This window comes from Clytia hemisphaerica, unplaced genomic scaffold, assembly GCF_902728285.1.
Source record: "Clytia hemisphaerica strain Z4C2 unplaced genomic scaffold, Clytia hemisphaerica genome assembly, whole genome shotgun sequence".
NCBI classification, from domain to species: Eukaryota; Metazoa; Cnidaria; class Hydrozoa; order Leptothecata; family Clytiidae; genus Clytia; species Clytia hemisphaerica.
The window spans coordinates 1180337-1202643 of NW_027103968.1; the positions used below are offsets into that span (position 1 = coordinate 1180337).

Below are 22307 nucleotides of genomic sequence, written 5' to 3' on the forward strand. Positions count from 1 at the left end.
GATCTATGCGAGATCTATGTAAGAGATTACTACCCTGATCATCTGTACGCACCAACTGATCCTCAAATGCAAGAAATTTCTGTTGAAGATGGTAACAGAAAAAATGCTTATAAGGGTCCCAAAGTTCCCTTTGAGCTTGCGTATGAGAAGCACCACGATAAAACAGCAGCATTCCTAGCTGGAGAAATGAAGCCGTTTAGGTATAATGAATTTAATCTGACTGAGAAAACAGGGCTAAGAGGATACTCCGAAAAGTGAACAACAAAATTATAAATGATTCGCCATTAATGATACGTGTCTTATGTATAAAATCTTTTGGACCTTGTCTCTTGTATAACTTTTTCCACCGGATTTAAAAGTATTGGGAGTGCTTGCCTTTGTATTGATACATCCTGCTATACACGATATACACGATTCCTATAATGCTTTCATTGTCTTACTATATGTATTTTTCATGATTCAGGCTCCGGCAATTATTTGAACGACGAGACGATGGAGTTCTTCAATGTAGCTTTGCAGAGGTTATTAATAATGATATGCAGGTAAAGTTTGAAGTTGAATTGACAATCTCCCAAGGAAAATGTTGGATTTAAAGTTAACGTTTGGGTTTGTTAGTCTAGAAATTTTCCTGCATGATTTTCTTTGCATAACCTGATCAGAGTGTCCAAAGAACTTTTATATTCATCCCCAGTCATCCCACTATGGGTAAAAAGTCAAAGTACCCGCAAACCATTGTGCTATCTGGTGTAATCAAATTTGAAAAAATAGCCTAAATAATTTTTTCATTTTCTACAGTTAACAGCTATTAAAGTACTTGATAGTTGTATGAACCCTGATTGGCCTTACGTACCGGTCAACCCTCTTGAAGAAGATGATGAAACTCTGTGTAAATTGAAGGATGACCCTACTTCATATCATTTCTATTATCACATACTGGATAGTGACCAAAGTGGTAAGTGTATCTCTCGTGATTTTAAAGCGAATTTTGTCAACAAGTCAATAGTATTAGTTTAAAAAAAAAGAACTTGTACCTAGTTTCGCCCTGGATGCATGATTTTGATACCAAAAGGCTCACTGTTCTTAATGAGCACCACACCAATCCCTGTTATACTGAACTTGTTGACCTTAGAATTCCATAAAATTATAATGTCTCAATAGATATAATACTCTTCACGTACAAATAATTATTCTTCATTGCTTTGACCTTTAAAATTTACGAATTCACGGGAATTGGTATGGTAACAGAATACCAACAGAATCGAGTTATTTATTGAACCTTGAAAGATCCAAGCAAAATGCAAAATAATTTGATCCAACGTTCCCATATTTGTTAGGTCGAGCACCTAAGAAGCCAGTTGAAAGCGAGGCTGAAAAAGATAGGTTCAACCACATTGAATCGTCTCCATTCCAACTCTTGGTTACAAATAAAGTCACCAAACAGGTTTGATTCCTTTAGATTTATGACTCTGTACTTGGCCTTTTTACATACCTTAAAAGTAAATAAATTTCGCTCTTCAAAACCTTTACATGATTTCACGATAACTACTCTGCACTAGTGTGCATCTCGTGATTATAGCTCCTTTAGATACAGTGCTTGATGATTCAGAGAACAAATTAACTGGTTTCCACGTTAAGTCGGTAAAAAAACTTTTCTTTCTAAAGATTCGAAAACGTGTAATATTTACGTACTTATTCACGTATTTTAATTTCGTTTCTTTCACAACAGGCGGCTATTTCTCACCCCACTGTTCGTGGTTTAGTGAATAGAAAATGGGAGCACTTTGGAGAGACTCGAGTCAAGTAAGCTTATTTGCTAGTTGTCAAAAATTTAAGATGTCTGTAGATCTCAAACCTATGATACAATAGAGATCACCATATTTATTATGGTTTTTGTATTTAGACACGTGACATGTTTATGATTTTGATTAGCAGCGAATACAGCGAATGTTTACAAATTTCACTAGAACTTCAATGTCCCTCTAGTTGGACGTTACTCGTGTATCGCATTAAAGTTATTACCTGTCAATAACAATAAGGAAATACAAGAAAATAGTTTTGAATAGTTTAGTTTTAATATTTTTAATTAATTTATATTAATTAATTTCTCTATTTAGAGTGTTTCTAGGCTTTTATATACTCTTTCTGCTGATGTTGGCGCTTGGACTTTTCTTCAGTGAAGATTGGGGATCTAATGTTGACATTGTCATCAAATTGATCGTTGTCATCTTCAATATTGTTTACACCTTTGAAGAAATCGACCAAATGACAAAGTAAGAACCGAACTTTGGCCAAATTCTGTTTATTTCAAGAATTTCATAGGATGAATGGCTATTGTTTTTTGATTTTAAGATCTCCACCATTTTGAGCTTTGTTTTTCTTTAGTTTCTTAAAATGAGGAAAGAGTACCAGGAATTAATCAATTGTTGTTGAATATCTATTCATTCTTTTTTTTTCGATTTTTACAGAGAAGGCCGTGATTATCTTGCCTGGACCAATCTATTTGATTTACTTGGTATCCTAACAATTTATGCGTTGATTCCTCTGTACGCGTTTGGTGAATACAAGATATATTATGGAGTTGCATCGGCTGCTTTTATCCTCAACTTCTTTCGCGTGCTGAAATTCTTCGCAACTTTTGAGTAAGTTTTTGAATTCTTTTTGATTTTTGTTAATCGTAGTGTTTTTCTGAAACTTTGATTTCCGGGCCTGAACAAGATTTTCCCGAAATGAGCCCAGAACAGTTTGCCTTTGGCTTGGGGCACTTTCTTGGTGAATACGGTATTTTTTCTTCTCCTTTCGAAATAACTAATACTAATAACAACTTTTCACTTATAGAGTTGGAAATTATGCAAGAGTGTTTATGTTTCTGTTGAAAGAAGACGTTTGGGTTTTCCTTCAATTCTTTGCAGTCCTCATGGTTGCATTCACTGGAGCTGTTTTCTTGGCTTTGAAATCCGAAATGTCCAATGGCGGAAAAATGTAAGTAATAATATAAAGATTTAATGTAAAGATTCCTCAAAGGTTTTCTACGGGAATAAGATGAGCTTATTTTAGGCAGTGTCTTCATGCTGAGTCAGATAAATTAAAGCTAATTTTTAACGCAACGATATTCTGCAAACAAGTGAAAGATCGAAAGTTGTTTCGAGGTGTGACCTCACATTCTATTGTTTTTGTAAACAAAAAATAGCAAAGTCGATTTCGAGCAAATTTAAAATCCAAACGTTCTATTTATTCTAAACATAAAAACATTCGAAAGAGTCCCTTTGTTTGAGATATGTTGTATTATTCAATGTATTTTCATTTTTTCAAAACCTTTTTCTAATCTTGTCGCACTTGTTTTTACTACATCAGCATCATTAGATCTTTCAATGAGAACAAATCCTTTTAAAGGTACTAATATTTGGAGGTTGTTTGTGTGTAATTAAATTTTTCCAATTTTTGGCTGTTGGAAGAATACATGCTGTTATGTGGACCTTATTTTTCATTTGAGAAACTTAAAAAAAACTTGTGAAGAAGAATTCGCAAAAACTGCAAAATTTTCATTCTCGAAAAAGTTTTAATCGTTTATAGCATAGTTTTTATCTCTTTTTCATAGAATCGATGGGCAAAATGAAACGTTGACAATTTGGTCAACCATGTTAAGAGAAGCACGTGCTCTGGCTGAAGGAAAAGAGTTTGCTGATGACTATGATGGTGTCTATACGTAAGTTCAATTGGTACCAGATCTCCTAATTGATCTTAATTTTAATTATCTTGTCCTATACAGTAGAGTGTCTTTAACTCACACCTCTGTTACTCTGTTACTCAAAGTCTCCTTAACTCGAACAAATCTGTTCTCCCAGTGGGTGTTCGAGTTATGGAGACTCAGCTGTATTATGTTTTAGTTTTAAATAAATTACAAGATAACTTAATGGATCTATTTCTTTTTAGGGCTCCACTTATCATTTTTCTCTTACTCAACATGGCGGCCATTATTGTGGTTCTGAGTAACATTTTGATCGGTCAAATCAGTGCACGTTATGAAGACGCTGCAAAAGATGCCAAAGTCCAAAGTGACATTGCTAAAGCAAAAGTCATTTGTAAAATTGAGAAAAGTCGATTCGTTTGGAGGGTAAGAGACTTGTATATTATTAAGTTGTCTTTGATCTTCAGTCATTATCTATTTTATTACTTTAATCGTAGAAATTTTAGCGAGATTAATTTTAGCGTATATTAGCGAGTCAGGAAAATCTTGATTTTTTTGGATTTATTTTAGCGAATCACGATTTCAAAAAATTTCGCGTGGATAAAGTTTACCGAATACTCGTATTACATTATTGACTGAATTCGATTTCTAGTATATTTCTTTGCACTGAAACCCTTCCTATTGATAAAAATGTATCAGCAATATAAGCAATATAACCAGAAATTTCGCGCGGATAAATTTTAGCGATCTGTCGATTCGGCGTGTTTTAGTGAGATTTATTTTAGCGAAAATAGGGAAAACTCTAAAATTAGTCTTGCTAAAATTTCTACGATTAAAGTAGTCTAGCATGCTAGACGACTGCTTAACACATTGTATAACACCCATATTACTGTATTGCAAGGATTATAAACGACTCCAGTCTACTATTTTTTGAGTGATAAGAATGATATGAAGTTGAAGTCCCTCCCTTTAAGTATTGTTTGCATTGGCTCATGCGTTTTCTCTTTGTATTTAGAATTTACGAATCAAATATTACACACCAGGCGACTATGTAACAGATGAGGGTCTCGTTAAAGGTATACTTTATCGGCTCACTTGTGATCAAGAAGTACACGTTTTTGTTTTTTTTAAGAAACACACTTTTAAGAAACATGAGGCTCAGAATGCCTAAAAACTAAGAAACATCTAAGAAACATGCTGAAGCTGAGAATGAGAAAATAACATTTTTTAATTCGTTTTTTTTAAGAACCTTCCAATCCAGCCTTTCATAAGGCTGATTATGTCAAAAAGTTTAGAAACATGTAAGAAACATTTAAGGCTCAAAAGGCCGATTTCTTAAGAAACATTGAGGCTGCTTGGTAAAGCTAGTTTCTTTAAAAAAAATAGAACGTGTAATGATATTTTCAAAATCTTAATATGGAATTTAATTGATAACATTGCGAATTTTCAGACGTAGTTCGGGAAAGTAAGAAGATTAGGGAAACCTAAGTGTTTACTAATTGTTAAATTTAATTTAGTTTTGATTTCTGATTCGCAAAATCAATGAACTTAAGAAAATTAATCCTAAAAACTAAAAAGATTCACTTCTGTCCTGGATAAACTAATGATTTTGCGGCTTGCAACAAGAGCAGCCTTTTTTAACGGCTCTACAGTTTATCCTCTCTCACTTTATTTTTTAGAACGTCTATCAGAGTGGTACGAACTGAAAAAAGAATCTGATTCGAGTAGAGATGCGATCAAGTAAGTCAAAGAAAGTTTCATCCAATATCCGCCAAAAAAAGCAGATTTCAGTTTTTACTCTCCCCCACAAAATATTATAAAGAAGTTGTACTACCAGCAATGATAGACTGGCTGACAATTGGATCTTCCAAATAAAACTTTTCATGGGAGGAGGAGGTGGAGGATATCTTATTTTTTCAATAATCAACCCTTGGCGGCGTGTTTTGACATGGGAAAAAGCATCAAATCGACCCCTTGGATACTGTAAATTTACCCCATGGACAGTTTTTCATAATTTTTCAAATACCCTGGAAATCTTTCACCCCTATATCAGCTATTTTTGAAGAGCCTAATAAATGTTTTATATTTTTAGAAAATTGCAAGAGGGTTTGAAGAAGTCTGATCCAGTCCCAGTGGAAAGTCGCGTCAAAGGTCAGTAAAAAAATGCTTAGAAAATTCTGTTTCAAACAAATTTATGTTCAAAGAAATTGAAATTAGTAAAATTATGGAGTCCGGCTTTGTGTATTTCTCAAATAGTCCCGTTTAAGAGAACATCCAAAGGAAATTTATCCTTACAGTTTGGTAAGAAGTTCACAGAATTTTATCTGTATTTTTTTTGTATATTTTCTCGGTTTAGAAATACAAACTGAACTTCAAGCTACAAAGAAATTACTAGAGTAAGTTATTGTTACATTCATCTATTGAATGCCTATTTTTCATTCTGAAAATGTGTATATAGATATGCTCCTATTATGGTTTTTATAAATAGAAATACTTATATTCAACTCGGACAATCTTTTAGGATTTTGAAAATTTTACAGAGATTCTTTATACATTCACTAATCCAATCGATGCAACATTACAGGCGAGTTTTGAGGATACGTAAAAGAAACTTCTTTTCGACGATTTAGTTCAATTAATGGAGGAAAATATCCAAATATCCAATTCTTTTTTAACACCCCTCCTTAACTAACCATCGGCCAAAACTTTGAAGTTTATCGACAATAGGTTAAAAATTGAGTTTTGGTTTTCTTTTTTAGAAAATTGTTGAAGAGGCTCCCAGCAGACTAGCTATTGAAATTTTTTATCAGCTGACAACGGAATTTCCGGCAATCTGCAATAATTAATATAGAATTAACAACAATGGATACTGGTGCTTTGGTCGTATCGATAACAATTGATTTGTTGGAATTATTTCTCGCAAATTTTCGCGAAAGCAGCGATAAATTCCTGGACTCGTGACGTACTTTCAAGCATCAAAGTTATGGTGAAAAAGCAGCGACGTTTCGTTTTAGCGGTTAAGCAGACCACTAAATTAACTACTCAAAATATTCCTCTTGTGAAAGTTTATGAAATACACAGGAATCATTTTGAACATTTTTAATGGAGTTTTTCTTTGCATTCTTGCGAATTTTTCTGGTGATGTTGATTATTCGCCATTACACAGAGAGAGCATGCGTAGAATATGTTTCCTACGGTCTGCAATACACCGTGAGATCGGGTAACTTGAAACAGTAGAGGCTAATATGTATAGCCCTCAAATGAATGAATGACCTAAAATACAAAGTTAAATCAAAACAAGAATGGTAGACTATAGCTTCGAGGGGAGCTGGGTAGTTCCTTTGTTTTGAAATTTTGCATCTTTGATTGGTCAGTCATTTGACGACTATGCAAGTTTCCCTCCCCTGATGCAAGTTACCCGACCTCACGGTAGAAAGTATTATCACGAATAATTTGAATGTTGATTTTATTAATAAAACAGGAACACTTAGATTATGGACAAAATTTTAGTTAGTTTTATATGGAAATATTTTGTAAGTTTTACCTTTGTTTTTTTCTACGTACACAATTTTTAATTTTTTTATTCCTTTTTTAGCTCTTTTTTTATTTTCCGCTGAAATAGTATTTTATTTTTTTTACGCCTTACAAGATACAGTATTGTTGTACTTTATTAATTTATTTAAAAACGAATAAAAACACATTGAATTCAAATTCTAAAGCGATGCGAGTTCTTCTTTTTAGGTTGTGCACTTTGAAGACTAAATTATAAATTGGCCATTTTAGAGTACTGTTGTTTTTGAAACAACATACATTGCAAAAACTATGAATGGGCTCTTCCACAAAAAATCCGTTCATGGGGGGTGGAGGATATATTATTTTTTTACTGAATTACCCCTGGACATTTTGATTTTTAACCCCCTGGACACGGGTTATACCCCTGGACAAACATCAAATCAACCCCGTGGACACAAAAAATTACCCCTGGACATTGGAATTTACCCCCTGGACATTGCAAATTTTTGGTATTTTTTCAATACCCCTGGACAATTCATCCTCCACCCCCCATGAACGGATTTTTTCTGGAAAAGCCCAATACCTGAAAAGTATAAGTTGAAGATTTTTGATCCAGTAGAATTATTCATCTTCTTGATTTTTTTTCAGTACAATTTTTGTAAAAGAACTAGTTCAATGATATATTGTCTTGAAAGCTTATGACAAAAAGCTGCCAAATTGGTTGGATCTTGAAAATTACGTTAAATTTGAATTAATTTTTGGAGAGAAGTCCCCGTGAAGCGTTTTATTGGATTTTCTAAATTTGGTTGAAAAGCAGTTACTAAATAGATGTGGTAGCTAAGCTTATGGTGTCAAACAAAAAAAACCAGTTGCATAAAGTACATAGTAGTTCCGATTAATCAAAAAAAAAAAAAAAGAGTGGGACAGACTTTATCCAGGGTGTCTACGGAATTTTTGTCGTCATTTTCAAGGTTTTCAAGGATTTTTTGGCCCAATTTTAGTGTTTTTTGAAGGTTTTTTGGACCATTTATTGGGTATTTTCAAGGTTTTCAGAACTCAAATCGACTTAAATAGTAGGATATGGTTTGTTGACAAGGTGCAAGAGATGTTATCACCAGTATTTCGTCTAGACCGAAACTTTACTGAGGATCCAAGCCAAAACAAGACAACTATACTGTCACAATCATGCATTTTCAAGGTTTTCAAGGAATTCTTTCGCTAGCGATTTCTAAGCACGTGGCAATGCTTTTTCGCGCTTTTTCTGTATTGATCTTTCAATTGGTCAATTTTCAGCCTTAGAATGAAAGCCGTGAAAATATCATGTTTTTTCCTTTTTCTAATCTTTATTTTGAACATTCTTAAGAAATTGTATCGGTCGATTTTCCTTGAAAATACAAGAATTTGCTTTAGGATTTTTCCTTTTCCAAAAGAAATGTGTTTTATCTTTATAGTTTCGATTCGCACACATTTTGATTTGTTTATTGCACATTGCGTCGACATCTCAGGCCTGTAAATGAAAGTTGTTTCAGCAAAATAAGGTTCTTTAATCAAACTACACTGTAAGGGTCAGAAACGTTCGTTAAAATGCACTGTAAGAATACCTTCTCAGTGCTCAAGGGCTGGACTATGAGTGTCCGAATTTATAAAACATTTTTTGGCGGCACATGCCGTCGTTTAGAAAACAGGTATCAAAGAACAAAGATCGAAAAGAAAAGAATTCTCATTCTCAAGAGTTTCATTTCTATAAGAACGCTACACATAAATGATTTGATATGTTTGTATGGCGCTTCTTTATACAATTTTGTAATAATTTTTTGCAGATGAAGTTTTTCAACAACAGCTTTCTAGTTTATTTGCCGTATTTCAAAGTTCATAATCTAGTTACTGTTTTTTCACCGGGGCTTAAACTTTTTTGAGTACTTTTTCTCCGGGATACTCCTTAAGGGCTCTGACCATAACAATTGATGAAGAGGAACATGAAAGCATTTGCGAAGTATTTAAACTTTGAGGACCTTATTTTCGGCGAAGAAAAAGCATTTTGAATAAAATCTAGATGGTCTATCTTTAACCAAACTAACAATAGATTTTCGAAAAATTGTTGTAAAAGCTTATTTGTCTCAAAAATTTGAAAATAGTGGCTTTTGACCAATTTTTCATCCCATTTTTTCATACAAAAAGAGTCATAACTTTTGACACATCAATTTAGAAAATTTTTAGATAGTTCAATCTTTTGCAGATAATTAAAGAAAAATTGAAACAAAAAGTTGCCCATTAAAACTAAGCACTTTTTGTGAAAGAGGGTAATATAACATTTACAGTATATGGCCCCCAAAACGGAGACGGCCCCCAAAACGGAGGCGGCCCCCAAAACGGAGGCGGCCCCCAAAACGGAGGTCGTCATTATAATGAGGATTCTGACTTATTTATCAGAATTAAACGATTTTTGTTTATTTAGAAAGAAGGAAAAATGAGCATGTTTTTGATGGTTTGAGACAGATTTAAAATAACATATTTGCGTCTGAAGGAAATATTTTAACACCAAAATTAGATAAAAATTGCATATAACTCACTCTAGCCCCTTGGATATTGAAAATAAGTTATGAAAATGGGGCATAGGAAACTTTCTACACCTAATGCCTTTCAGAAAATGCAGAAACATCTGTGACTTTAGAGGATGGGTAAAAGATATAGCATCTTAAAGCAGCTTAAAGGTCAACCAGTATTTTGGGGCCCTAGAATCAGCATTGATAAAACCGAAAATTCTAAATATGAGAAATAGCAAAAAATCTTGGAATTCCCTTCCTATCAGCTTGACTTAATAGTTTATAACAAAGAATTAACATTATATATAAAAATTTTCGCTGAATCAGCAAAAACGGCAAATTCTGTCATTTTTTTGCAAAATATAGGAGAAAAATACCTTTAAAGCTTAATATTTTCAGTTTCAGTTAAGCTTTTTTTCTAAAATTTTCACGGCTTATTCCATACATGAATGGAACTATTTCCAAAAGAGATTGGTTTGGATTGGGCTTAATAATTTGATTTTAACTACACCTACGTTTTGGGGGCCCCGAACCTGCGTTTTGGCAACCAGGGGTATACTGTAAAAATTTTACCAAACAAATTTAAGCCCAAAACCCTCTAAATCGCATTTCCAAACGATGGTCAAAATTTTGTATTCATATCTTTAAGATATCTCGAGAAATCGCTAAAATTGCAAACCTCCGTTTTGGGGGCCATTAGAAAAAAGCTACCTATCTTTAAGCGATTGAAAAATATTTTTGAAATTGAAAATTTTGAAAAAGAACTTCCGGGAAATAAAGTAGAGATGTTAAAGTTTTTCATGCAGAAAATTTTTTTGTAAAATCTCTTTTCCTCTAGATTTGAGAGAAATCTTAAATTTGATCGACGTTTTGGGGGCCATATACTGTAATTACTCTTGATAGAATAAATTCACAAATAGTCTACACAATAGACAGATCCAGGCTGTTAGGCCTTACTCTTGGTCTATAGGCACTGCTATAGGCGGCCACTAGTGACCCCCACCGGGAATTACTTATTAATAGGTTTAAACATAATAGACAACATTCACAAAAGATGTTTATCAATAGAGATTTTAAATAAAATAATGTTTAAAACACAGCTGATTGGCTTAGGTTTCGAAACTTTCTATTGTTTCATTAAAACCTCAGTGCGCATGCGATTTATCTGGAGAATTTCAATATTCAAAACAAGAGCAGTGCTCATAGCCCGAAGAGTAGGAGTTTACGCTCGAAACGAAGGAAGATATGACGTAGCCTAATTCACAAAGAACTTACAAAGATAGTTTTTTATTAAAAGCGTAAGGAACTCAAAACACAAGTTTTACCTTTTATCTATCAAATCTCATAACCAATCTTATTAAAATTTCGTGAGATGTTGACGTCACGAAATAATTTCTTCAAAACTGACGTCAAATAATATTTTGCTATCCATTCGCCTTTTAAACTTTTGTCAAGTGCGGCAGAAGTGAATATTGTGAATTTTTGTGAATATTTTGAACAAAATATTAATTAATAATGAGAAATTTTGCAGATTATCGTATCAATTCCTCTGAGGAATATCGTTTGATGTATCTACATGAAGTAGATCAAAACAAAAAATTGAAACTGGCCAATGAAGACCAACAAACAACTATTGAAGACTTGCGCAAACAACTTGTCGAAATGACACAGAAGTTTGCAAAAAGTCAAAACCACACGGAAGTTTTTGAGGAAAAACTTCAAAAACAAACTCAAAAAGCGAGTAACTTGGAACAGAAGCAGGTAGAAAGTGAACGAAAGATCGTTGAAGTGACACAAGAATGTCAAAAGCAAGAAGAACGCGTCAACAAGGTGAAAGCATTGAGCTCCGAAATGTTGAACGAGTTAGACAAAGCTGATCGCAAGATCAAATCTTTGGAATCTCGTGTCGACAAACAAGCGGACTTCATCACGCAAAAGTCATTCATCAATAAGGAGCTCTCACAACAGGCCCTAGACCTCAAGAAAACTTGCAAAGCCGCTGAAAAGAAATCAGCCAAAACCACCAAGTTGATCCACAAATTGAAGGTGACCGTGTTCCAACAACAAAACACAATCAAAATGTTTGAAGACTTCAAATCACGCTTCCAAGCACGTGAGAGAAAAGTCCTCGTTAAGCTAGAATCATTGCATCAACAAGGAAAATCTCGCTTTTTCTCAAGCTTTCGTCGGCTCAGCCGAAGCCAGGAGTTAGTGGAAAGTATCAGCGCTTTGTTCGAGAGCAACATCCTCTCCGGCGTTGAAACACACCTTGCAGCTGAATCGAACGAACGCTTGATTTGAGTTTGTATAACACATTTGATGTCAGGTCAGGAGGAACACCATCTAGATCCCTGCTATCGGTCAAGCTAGAACCCGGCACAACCTGTGCAGCAAAAGGGAACAACACCAACCCATCTTCAAAATCGATGAACTCCGAGAACATCATTGACGGAAAAAAAAACATCCAGCCCGTCTGCGAGGTCACCGAACTAAAAAAACATCAACATCAGGCTAGAAACATCAATGCCTTGTGTAAATTCTTTTATATTACCAACAAAAAAGAAAATATTATAGAAATGTTGAAAAACGTACTTCATAACTGTTTATATTCCACTGATTCTGAATTGCCGACGTTTGTTCTCTCAAAAAACATCCTTTTTCTTGCAGAGAGTAACTCACCGAATGAGTGTGTTATCAAAAGGCTTGGTCATTTTGGAATCTCTTCCTTCTCATTACATACATAGGATGCAGGGGAAAGATCAACCAAATTCCGGCAGTAGGGATGCACTACATTTTTTTTTAAATAAGTAAGTGTCTGTGTAAGTGTCTGTCTCGCATTATGCTTAGCATTCTATTGTTTTCAAACAATAGAGCCATTGTTTAGGAACTGAAAACTGAGCCTGCATATGCTTATAAACGTTATGATCATAAAAGAAAAAACATGTATTTTTAAATTCTTTTGCAAACACGTGACGAAATAGAGATTCGTACATAAAAAAAGACTTTTACCTTGACTATTCACTTTTCCCCGTTTTCATTCCAAGTCTTTCAAATGGACCAGCCGTACTCGCCAATGTGATATGTGGTGGTGGTCGCAGGTCAAATGTCCATATTTTATATTTTAATATCTGAAATGAAATGCAATGTTATCAAAGTTACTTTTCTATAAAATGACTAGGTAACTGATGAAACAAGAATACCGTAGTTTTTTTTCAATAAATCTCATACCCATAGCAATTTTGTTACCAGTACGACATAGTGTCCTCCCCCCCTCTATATAGGGGACATTCTGATTTTGCCCCATTATTTGTGGTATGGGGGGAAATCAAAACTTTGAAATTTGATGGGGGAAACCATAAATTTTGGAAATTTTGATTCCGGGTTCACTTATCTAAAGGCGATCTCATAGAAGACCTATTTAAGAAATAAAATCATCAAACCAATTCTTCAATAAAAGGATGGGGGATAAAAAGTAGAAGTGGGACAAAAAAAAGGGGGAATCGAGAAAATTTTGGATTTTTAGTAGGGGGAGCCCAGGACACTATGTACAAAAATTATGAAATCATCGATTGATCATTGGTTGTGAGCACGCATTTCCATATGTCAACAATTGGAAGAAAGATTCAATCATCTCCTAAAATGTTCAGGCTTTGAATGGGCTGTTTTATTAAAAATCCATACAGGAGAGAGGGAGTAGAATCTTTTCCCGTCAAAAAATTTTCTTTGAACTGTGTGGAAGACCCCTGGAAAATGGCAAAATTAAGAAAAAAAGATTGAAGAAAAAATTATTTTCCTATTTTCTAAGTGAGGTGGAAGATCTAAAATTAGTTTGAAAAATATGTTTAACTCTTGGAAAAATGAAAAAACACTCCTTTAAATCCCCTGGAAATATTTGTTCACCCACTTTCTTAGCAATTGCAATTGCGAAATTTCTTTTCAAAGTCATTAGAAAATGTATCCATAAAGGTTTATCTTTTAAAAACATATAGCTATCTAAGAATATGAAACTATTGACAAAAATATTAAAAAATAACCTTCATAAATGAGTAAGACTAATAAAATCTTATAATAATTATCTTTAAAACCTAGTTTGTTAGTCGATCTTGTGTTTGATTGTGTGAAATGAAAAAAATCCTATTGATCATGCTGTCAACGTATATAGATTGTCCAGATAAAAAGATTTCATACAATACGACCTAGCTTCCCTGTTCCATTCCCAAGGCAATTAATAGTTTTTTAGTTCACCAAATTTTGCTTAAATTATGAGGATTTTCATCATTATGGATTTTGTTGCGCTTTCTTCCCAGACACATTTTATTTTTCTATTGTCCTACGTTCCGAAAGAATGAATGAGAATACAGTGAAACTCACATTTATCATTGTTACATCATTCGAATCGTCTAATAATTTACATATCTGTCATTATCATTACGGTAAACCATACACCTTAGGATCTCATGATATACATCAGGGGAAACTGCAAAACTCCGTAAGTAAGATGAAGTTTTTAGTTTTTAGATGAGTCGTTTTAGTTACCTCTTTATTTCCAGCAGGGAAAAGTTGAAGTTGTCTCTCTTAGAAACACGAAGAACATGAAAGATACATCTTTCACTTCAAAGGCTTTCGTTTCTTTCGTTTGAGATTCGTGTCTTTCAGCAATGTCCGTATGTTATCAAAGGTACCGGTGGGGGCGGCCAGATCACCGTAAAGCGGAAAGTACCAGCTGACATTCGACGTTTTCCACGGCTCACGGTCGATTTCAATGACCGGGTTTTTAGGTAAGTCTGACATTTTGACGTTTTGTAAACATTGCGGGGGAGGTGTATACATCGTGTATGTGAGTCCTTTACTACTTGTGAACGCTTGTGAAAACCAATGTCGGTAAGTTGTATCATCGATGTCCTTGGTGGAAGAACTCAGACGCGTTGTTTTCCCGTTACTATCAGCATCCGTTGATTCATCTTCTTTTTCAGTCACGGCACTTTCGTCTTCCGTTTCTTGTTCGGTTGCCGTGTCTTTTCCACTCGTTTCTTCGCCGCCTTCTCCATCAGCGAACACTTCTTCGTCTTGACTTTCAGCAGTTGATTCTTTGTTTGATTCTTCCGTATCATGTTCCGGTGATGGCGGACGAGCGGTCACGTCAATCAGCGGAAGTGGTGGTTTCCCGTCGACAAGATCAACCGTATTTTCATCAATTTCCATACTGACAGAATCGTCGAATTTCAATTTTTTGGCGAGAGGTTCGCCGTGCTCGTTTTCGAAATATCCCAGGATTTGCGCTCGTTTCCGCCTGGCGTCATAATCGGCGTTTGTTTTGTTGAATTTAGGAGCTCCCATTGCTTCGTATTCATCAGCCACTCCTGTAGAAGAGAGAGAGTTACGTTTGAAGTTAAGATTTATACGTAAGTGAGTGAAGAGCACGAAGTTAACTATTTTTGTATTTGTTTTGAATTTGTTACTTTGTTTTGATCAGGAAAAATGTTGCAGGCTGTAAATTATGCTTTTTAGGTTCTAGGGACGATGTTCTTAAGATTTGGCAAGAAAGATAGTGAAATACCATAGAAATATAAAGATTTATTGTATAATATTCGGCATTTTTTGAATAGTAAGGTACGATTTCATTTTATGTGTGCTCAGGTACCTAAGAAAATGAAAACCTAAAATAGTGGTATTATCTGGTATAATTGTAGACAGCTGTCCAAAATAATCAAACAAACAATCAAAACTGAAAATAACAATCTGGCATACCCTGTGGTGGAGGAACGTTGAATCCTGGGTATTCAACAATATCTGGGATATTGATAGGTTTGATTTCTCCTTCTTCATAATCAGCATTTTCGATGACATTTCCATCAGCTCCATACACTTTCAATCCATCATCATCTACAGGTCTCACCCAAGCTGGTGGATAGCCCAGCTCTCTCATTTTATAGATGTAAGGAGGTAACTGTTCTTTAAGAGAGATACCGAGGGCCTCTTCCAGGCCAACACTGATTACCCCTGGTTTGAATGGTTTGAAGCGAGGATCTAGTTCATCAGTGTCCATGTTGAAGTTGATTTTAGGAGGTCCTTTACTGGCGAATTTGTTACGATTCTCGCGTATCCGGTTGTGATCTCTGGGTTCAGTGCATTCATTCAAATGATGCTCGCCACCACAGTTGAAACACTGTTTCATGTGTTTGACTCGCACGTTCAAAGCCTCTTCGACAATGGGTAAGGCTTTACTAAAAATCTGTGGATAGGCTGGTACATCTAATACATCTGTTTGGTTTGGGTTATCTTCTAGCAGTGGAACACCAAGTCGATCTAAGTAAAAACTCTTAAAATACTGACATGAACAAACAATGTAAGGTTCCTCATCCTGATTTTTACCAGGGTTGCAACGTTTACCTTTGAGATTAGTAGTAAATGCTTTTAGAGGAATAGCAGAGTTCTGTGGTTGTAATTTATGAGCCATCAAGACGTCTTGTTTGGCATCTTTTTCACTGACCTCGCGCATGATATTGTTGATTTCCTTACGATGAGCGGTTGAAATATCATTGTTTAGGAACATGACAACAGCAAAGGGTTTTGACTGAATATCATTCTCCAGTTTCTTTACAAGATCTATCTCCTCATCTCCTTGTAAATCATTCACCATGGAAAACACCTGTGGACCTAACATACGTTTAATAATAGATTTCAACTTCAAATTTTGCTGTTCCAGCTCGTTGATGTATTTATTTTGGGCATTAACTTGAGCTTCGTCTAAATCACCTCCAGTTCGTTTACTCTTTTTAGATTTCTTTGGCTTTGAAGTGATTGGGGCTGGCACATATTCCTCTTCTGTTTCAGTGGCTGTTTCATTCCCTCCACCTCCACCACCGCCATCTTCCATGGCTTCTTCTTTTGTAGTCGTATCAAAGTTTGCAAACAGATAATCTTCATCACAATTTGTCTCAGTCATTTTGATTTATAATTTTGATCTTAAACCAAAAAATAGAAAAGATTGTATGAATTGTTTCTATTTGTACACTTAGGTTTCCAAATAAACGCCCCCCATTGTTATTTTTCAAAAAATTTCCAGCCCCTGGACTTTGTTGGGACCCCCCCCCCCCCCCCCCCCCCGTTCATAAATTTTTAAGATTATTTTCAGCTGTCAAAGAGGTCCCTTTTTTTGCTCATTTGCTCATTTGCACATTTTCAACTGTCAAAGAGAAAGTCCCTTAATTTGCTAATTTGCGCATTTCTGCCTTATTTTTGTGTTTCCCAACCTCTGGCAATTAGGTACCCCCTGTTTATTCAAACCCCTCCTATTTTTTGGAACCTAAGAGTGATGGGACAGAAATGAAATAATTGGTCGCTTTATTTTCTCAAAAAAATAATAATTTTTTTTAGATCCAGGCTGTTAGTGGGGTCAAACTTGACTAAATTTTCTCTTTGATCATACCATGTGGTCATTTGTCAGATTTGGTCTCCCAGAAGTTAACAATTTCATGGGCTGCAGCTCCACTTTGAAAGTGATTGGGCCAAAATATACTGACTAAGGAGGCACCACAATGGATCCCAATCAAAAATAAACCCCTGTTTTGTGACATTTTTACTGTCAGCCACTTAATTGACCATAATTTGGGAAAATTATGTGGCTTACACTTAGGATTGCTTTGGTGGTTAAGCTGAGGAAATTAGTTATCCATTGCATAAAGGGCGAATTTTTGTGGCTTACTTAAAGGGGAGTTACAAGCAAATGAAGTGTGGGCAAAAAATGTGGCTTACTGGTCATGTGGCTGACCCTACCAAAAAATTTTGAAGGCTGAGTTCTCAGTATTGGAAACAGTCAGAAATATACTTTCTTTTCAGCATGATTTGTGGCTTACAGTTTGTTAAGTGGGCAAAAATGTGGCTTACACATGTAAGGGGATATGTAGGTGAATAGGTGAATATAGGTGAATAGGTGAATACCTAGAGACAAGATAATTTATCATGTTTTTATTGGGCAAAGTAATGTATGTGGAGTAATTTGTTATTTTTAAAATAATTTGTCGTGCTCTCCAAAACAACTATTTTGTCACCCTTCTTTAGAGATAGGAATAATATAAATAATAGGAAGGTCAGAATCACTGATTGAAACTACAAGAAGTTGGTCTAATGTCGACATCCCTCTTCTAATTCTGACACCCTTCTTTAGAGGAATAATAGGGAAGGAAGGTTGGGATCACTTAAAGAAAAAAGATTTTCTCTGATTGCTAAGTAACAAATAATAGGTTCCATCAGCAATCCCAACATTCTGATTATTCTCATCTTTAAAGATGGCTGTCTAAATTAGAAGGGTGATGTCAATATTAGACCAACTTACGGTAATTTTCTTTGCTTAGCAATCAGTTGAGGAGACCATCAGCGATTCCCATCTTCCTATTACAGTGAAGGCCTTTGAAACCAGACCCTTACAGTGCAGAGAAAATAAAGCCAAGTTTGAGTAAATTTGGGCAAAAAATTGATCCTTCTGGTGCATTTTCTTGAAAATTTTTTGACTATTTTTAAGCAAAATATGGTCAGATTTTCCACCCTTAGTAGAGTAGACTTTTTCACATATTTTCTCATTTCGATCCTTACTGTGCACTTTGGGAAGCTTGGAAAAGGGCCATAATATGTACCTTGAGTGCCTCTCCCCCTGGCTTTAGTATACCAAAGCTGCTTAAATTTTCCCCAAAACCTCCCCAACCCCCTAAAAAAGGGGTGCTTGTGCATAGTTACAGGAGTTGGTGCAAAAAACCAAACATGGAAAGTTGTCCAAATCCCCTATTTCGATTGAGCCAATAAAAAATGACACTTTTCCATGTTTCACTAGACCACTTTTATTGGTGATATGTCACGTGTTAGACAACCCATTTGTTTGACAAATTTGTAAATTTGTCGAACAAGTGGGTTGTCGCACAACTGGACGCCCACTTGATCGACAACCCACTTGTTCAACAATCTATAGTTGTTAGACACCCTCTTGATTGTCGAACAAATGTGCGTTGAACAAATGATCAACAGCCCAGTTGTTCGACAGTGTAGATGGTCGACAGTTTATATATTACTCTGTACCAAAGTGTGTGTCACGTAAAAATCGTAGCGTGTGGTCTGCCCTTATCTGGCACCCAGATGCAGAAATTTTCATCTGAGACGGTAAAGCCTTGAAGGGAGGCCCGGAATCTTTGACTTCGAGTTAGAAAACTTCAAGTTAGAAATTTTCGAGTTAGCTAAATTATGACGTCATAAAAATTGTAAATTATGACGTCACTCGACTCTAACTCGATCTTTCTTTTCCAAAATAGATTTTTCGAGAATTAGAATTAACTGGAATCTTTTTTTCGCAAAGACTTTTTTGAGTTGGCTCTATTGGGGAAATGAAAAATTGAGTTACAGTTGAGTGGCGTCATAATTTTCACTTCGTCATAATATAGCTAACTTGAAAATTACTAACTCAAAAATTTCTAGCTCAAAAATTGCTAATTCGATAATGCCGGGCCTAGGTTTTCCTAGGTTTTCCCGTGCCTTGTTTCACTTCCATTTTTTATTTTGTTGAACAACTGGTCTGTCGAACAACTGATCGCTTAGTTGTTCGACAGACCAGTTAATTGTTTGACAAACGAGTGTCGAACAAGTGGAAGTAGGTGTCGAACAACCATACAGTCGAACAAATAACTGTCTAACAATTGGTCTGTCGAACAACTAAGCAATCAGTTGTTCGACAATGCATCAGTTCGACATTTTCAAAGATTTGTCAAACAAATGTACCATCGCCAAACAAGTATACTGTGATTTCCCCCTTACTTGTTTATTGTGTTATGTCAACTTTTCAGCATTGTATTGTTGTAAAGGGAAAGATAAAAGAGGTAATCTTCAAAACAATGGTAACAGTGTAAAGTTATCTAAATGTCTTACAATTATCGAAACCTTAAATACACATACAAACAAAAGTAATAAATTTAAATATAAACATAACTTGAAAAAGTAAAAATTCTAACATCCTTCTCAGTTCTCGAATGACTTTGCCACCAAAATGTTTAGTCCGATTCCTGCTCATAATTCATCCCATAACATCTAATCCGCTATAGTCTCAATCCGGGTAAGTTAGATCACCTGTCAAGTCGTCAAGTCAAGGTAAAATAGAGCCCGGTAAGTAGAACCGCTATATTTAAGGAAAAAGTCTAGGTTAGCACGGAATGAGCATGGTTGATGTCAATTTTAGTGGGGTACGAAGTACGAATTATAACTCGTTTTGAAGCTGGGAGGTCCGAGTTCGATTCCCACTGTAGTACTACGGTTCACTTGGCAAGTGAACACACCTTAGCCCGGGTCAACCCATACCATGTGAGCGGAATTGGGCACCACTACTCTGATATAGTGTGTGGGTGATATGCTAAACAACATCGCGGTGCGTGGTGTCATTCATCCTGTTCTGCGCCTGCGACGAGCTATACGCGCTCCCGTGTAGTTCGAGTGTCATCACTATGCGTCATGGTATCTGTGTCTCGTGTGCACAGGACCAGCGGTGTCTTGACGGTGCTTAAGCGTTCCGTAAGGAGTAGGACCCATTCCCCAAAAGTTTGAGAAACTATGAAAATTTGATAAATAAGATGTATCTTTAGAAGTGCTTTAATCTCATTGCTAAGCACAATTGAATGCAACATAAGCCTACCGTGAAAAGCACAGGTCAAAATCATATATTGACGTTGTGCCGACGAATAGAGATTCTATTCAGCGTGCAATCAACGAAGACAAAAGTAATCATGACGACCATCCAAGATCTTGGATGAAGTTCAAAGTTTTGATATTTTTATTCCCGTCGTTGAAAATACAACAAAAAAATATCATCAATGCTTTTTAAAAAGAGTCAGGTCTGTTATTTCGATTCAATTAAAAGTGACATTTCCATAATTAATAGTTTAGTAATTAGTGTTATACATTTGGGGATCATGTAAATGATTTCTTATTCGAAAGAGACTCACTTCGATTACACTTGGAGGTTTCTGGGGAATTCGTAAATAGTAAACTGCATACTGATACAGTCTGCTAGACATTAATAAGGTAATATTTGCTCTTCATCTTTGATTCTTTCTACAGTGATTAGATTGACACATGCGCGATAAAATTTCTATTATTGGTCTTCAGAGGTTAATATATTCTTTGAAAACTTAACCTCTGATATTCAGGGTAACATAAGCCTGTTGACAAAAGATCCCAACAGATATTACCGTCTCACTGAGACAGAACTTTTATTAAATGTGAAAGAATGTATAATGAAATGTATGAAATGGACAAAGTTTTGCGCCACAGGCTAAAATTTTTGCTATTCTAAATTCGCTGTGACCGAATTAACATGATAATGACGATAGTTTATGATTCAATCCACATTTTAGTTTGAATAAATGGTCTAAATGTAGATGACCCCTAGCTGAGTAGGTGGGCCCCTGACCTAAAGCTATTTCTAGGTTCCAGTTGTGTTGAAGTTTTTATAAGATGCTCACATAATTGGTTATTCAAAACAATAGAGATGACGCGTTCTTTAGAAAAATATAATGTTGAATAGTTAACGACCAATCCAATGACAAAAACTCTTGTAAAATGTAAATGTTCATCTTGACCCCTAGATTCCAGTTGTTTTTGAACCATTTAGCCCCCTCCCCTGTGTCCAAACCTACTTTAATGGGATAAATTTTCGCGGGGATTAATTTTCGCGGATTTCGCGGATTTGGGTGTCATCCGCGAAAATAAGTCCCATTGGAAATTTGAGAAAGGCCCATCCGCGAAATATTTCTAAACAAAACTCAAAATATGTCAAATAAATACTATTTGAATGGTTACTTGCATCAAAGAGGCGCAAATAATGTGTATTTCAACAACCAATATGCATGATTTGACAGTAAAAGTCACAAAATCGGGAAAATAATGCCCCCCAATAGTGCCATCCGCGAAAATTAATCCCCGCGAAATCTTAAAATTTCGCGGATGAGCTCAACCGCGAAATTTAATCCCCGCGAAAATTTATCCCATTAAAGTATATGGAAACATCAACATTCGATGGCCAAAAACTTGAGAACAAATTAAGAAAAGTTTAGCACCCAATTTCTTAGGAATTTGCATAAATAAAACTTTATAAAAAATTATGAAATGGTGAAATCAAGAACATTTTAAGAACAAAAGAATACACCAAACTTCCAAGATTGTCAAGAATCTGGGGGTACTGACTTTGACGACCAACAGGGATCTGCCGCTGGCAGTTTGGTAAATTTGGGACCGTTTCAGAACGAAAAAATTGAAAATTTTCCCCTTCTCATCCTGAAGAGTGTTAAAAATGACTAAAAGTAGACGAAAAATTGGAAAACTTTATAATTTCCGACCTGAAAAATGTCCAAAATAACCCAAAGTCGACCCTGTCAGATATACATCTAAAATCGCAGTAAATTTGGGACCCTGTCAGATATCTTCAGAGCATAAAAAGGGACCCAAACCAGCGGCACGTCCCCGTACGCAATTTTATCAAAAGTGCCCTCCCCCGTGGATCAAGAGCTACTACATCAAGTTATAATAAAATGTTT

General features: G+C 35.4%; 3 protein-coding genes across 3 annotated transcripts in view; 2 read left to right on the forward strand and 1 right to left on the reverse strand.

Annotated features, from left to right (window-relative positions):
* The window catches only part of LOC136810553 (uncharacterized), a gene marked incomplete in the record, with an annotated part of 12055 nt that extends 5580 nt beyond the window's left edge, over positions 1-6475 (forward strand). The window contains 15 exon segments of the mRNA XM_067067116.1: positions 1-200; positions 464-542; positions 796-952; positions 1335-1441; positions 1727-1800; positions 2115-2270; positions 2466-2639; positions 2836-2979; positions 3596-3703; positions 3931-4111; positions 4701-4761; positions 5365-5425; positions 5778-5836; positions 6042-6081; positions 6445-6475. Coding sequence (XP_066923217.1) covers positions 1-200; positions 464-542; positions 796-952; positions 1335-1441; positions 1727-1800; positions 2115-2270; positions 2466-2639; positions 2836-2979; positions 3596-3703; positions 3931-4111; positions 4701-4761; positions 5365-5425; positions 5778-5836; positions 6042-6081; positions 6445-6475 — 1632 coding nt within the window.
* A 4781-nt stretch (positions 6476-11256) lies between these two features.
* Positions 11257-12042, forward strand: LOC136810554 (myosin heavy chain, clone 203-like). Its single transcript, XM_067067117.1, has one exon. It carries the CDS (start codon positions 11257-11259, stop codon positions 12040-12042), a length of 786 nt encoding a protein of 261 aa, XP_066923218.1.
* Positions 12043-14044: 2002 nt separating this feature from the next.
* LOC136810455 (zinc finger CCHC domain-containing protein 8-like) lies at positions 14045-16712 on the reverse strand. Its single transcript, XM_067067015.1, has 2 exons — positions 15490-16712; positions 14045-15101 (listed from the first exon to the last, which is right to left on the reverse strand). Exons 1-2 carry the CDS (start codon positions 16685-16687, stop codon positions 14350-14352), a joined length of 1950 nt encoding a protein of 649 aa, XP_066923116.1. The 5' UTR covers positions 16688-16712; the 3' UTR covers positions 14045-14349.
* Positions 16713-22307: the final 5595 nt, after the last annotated feature.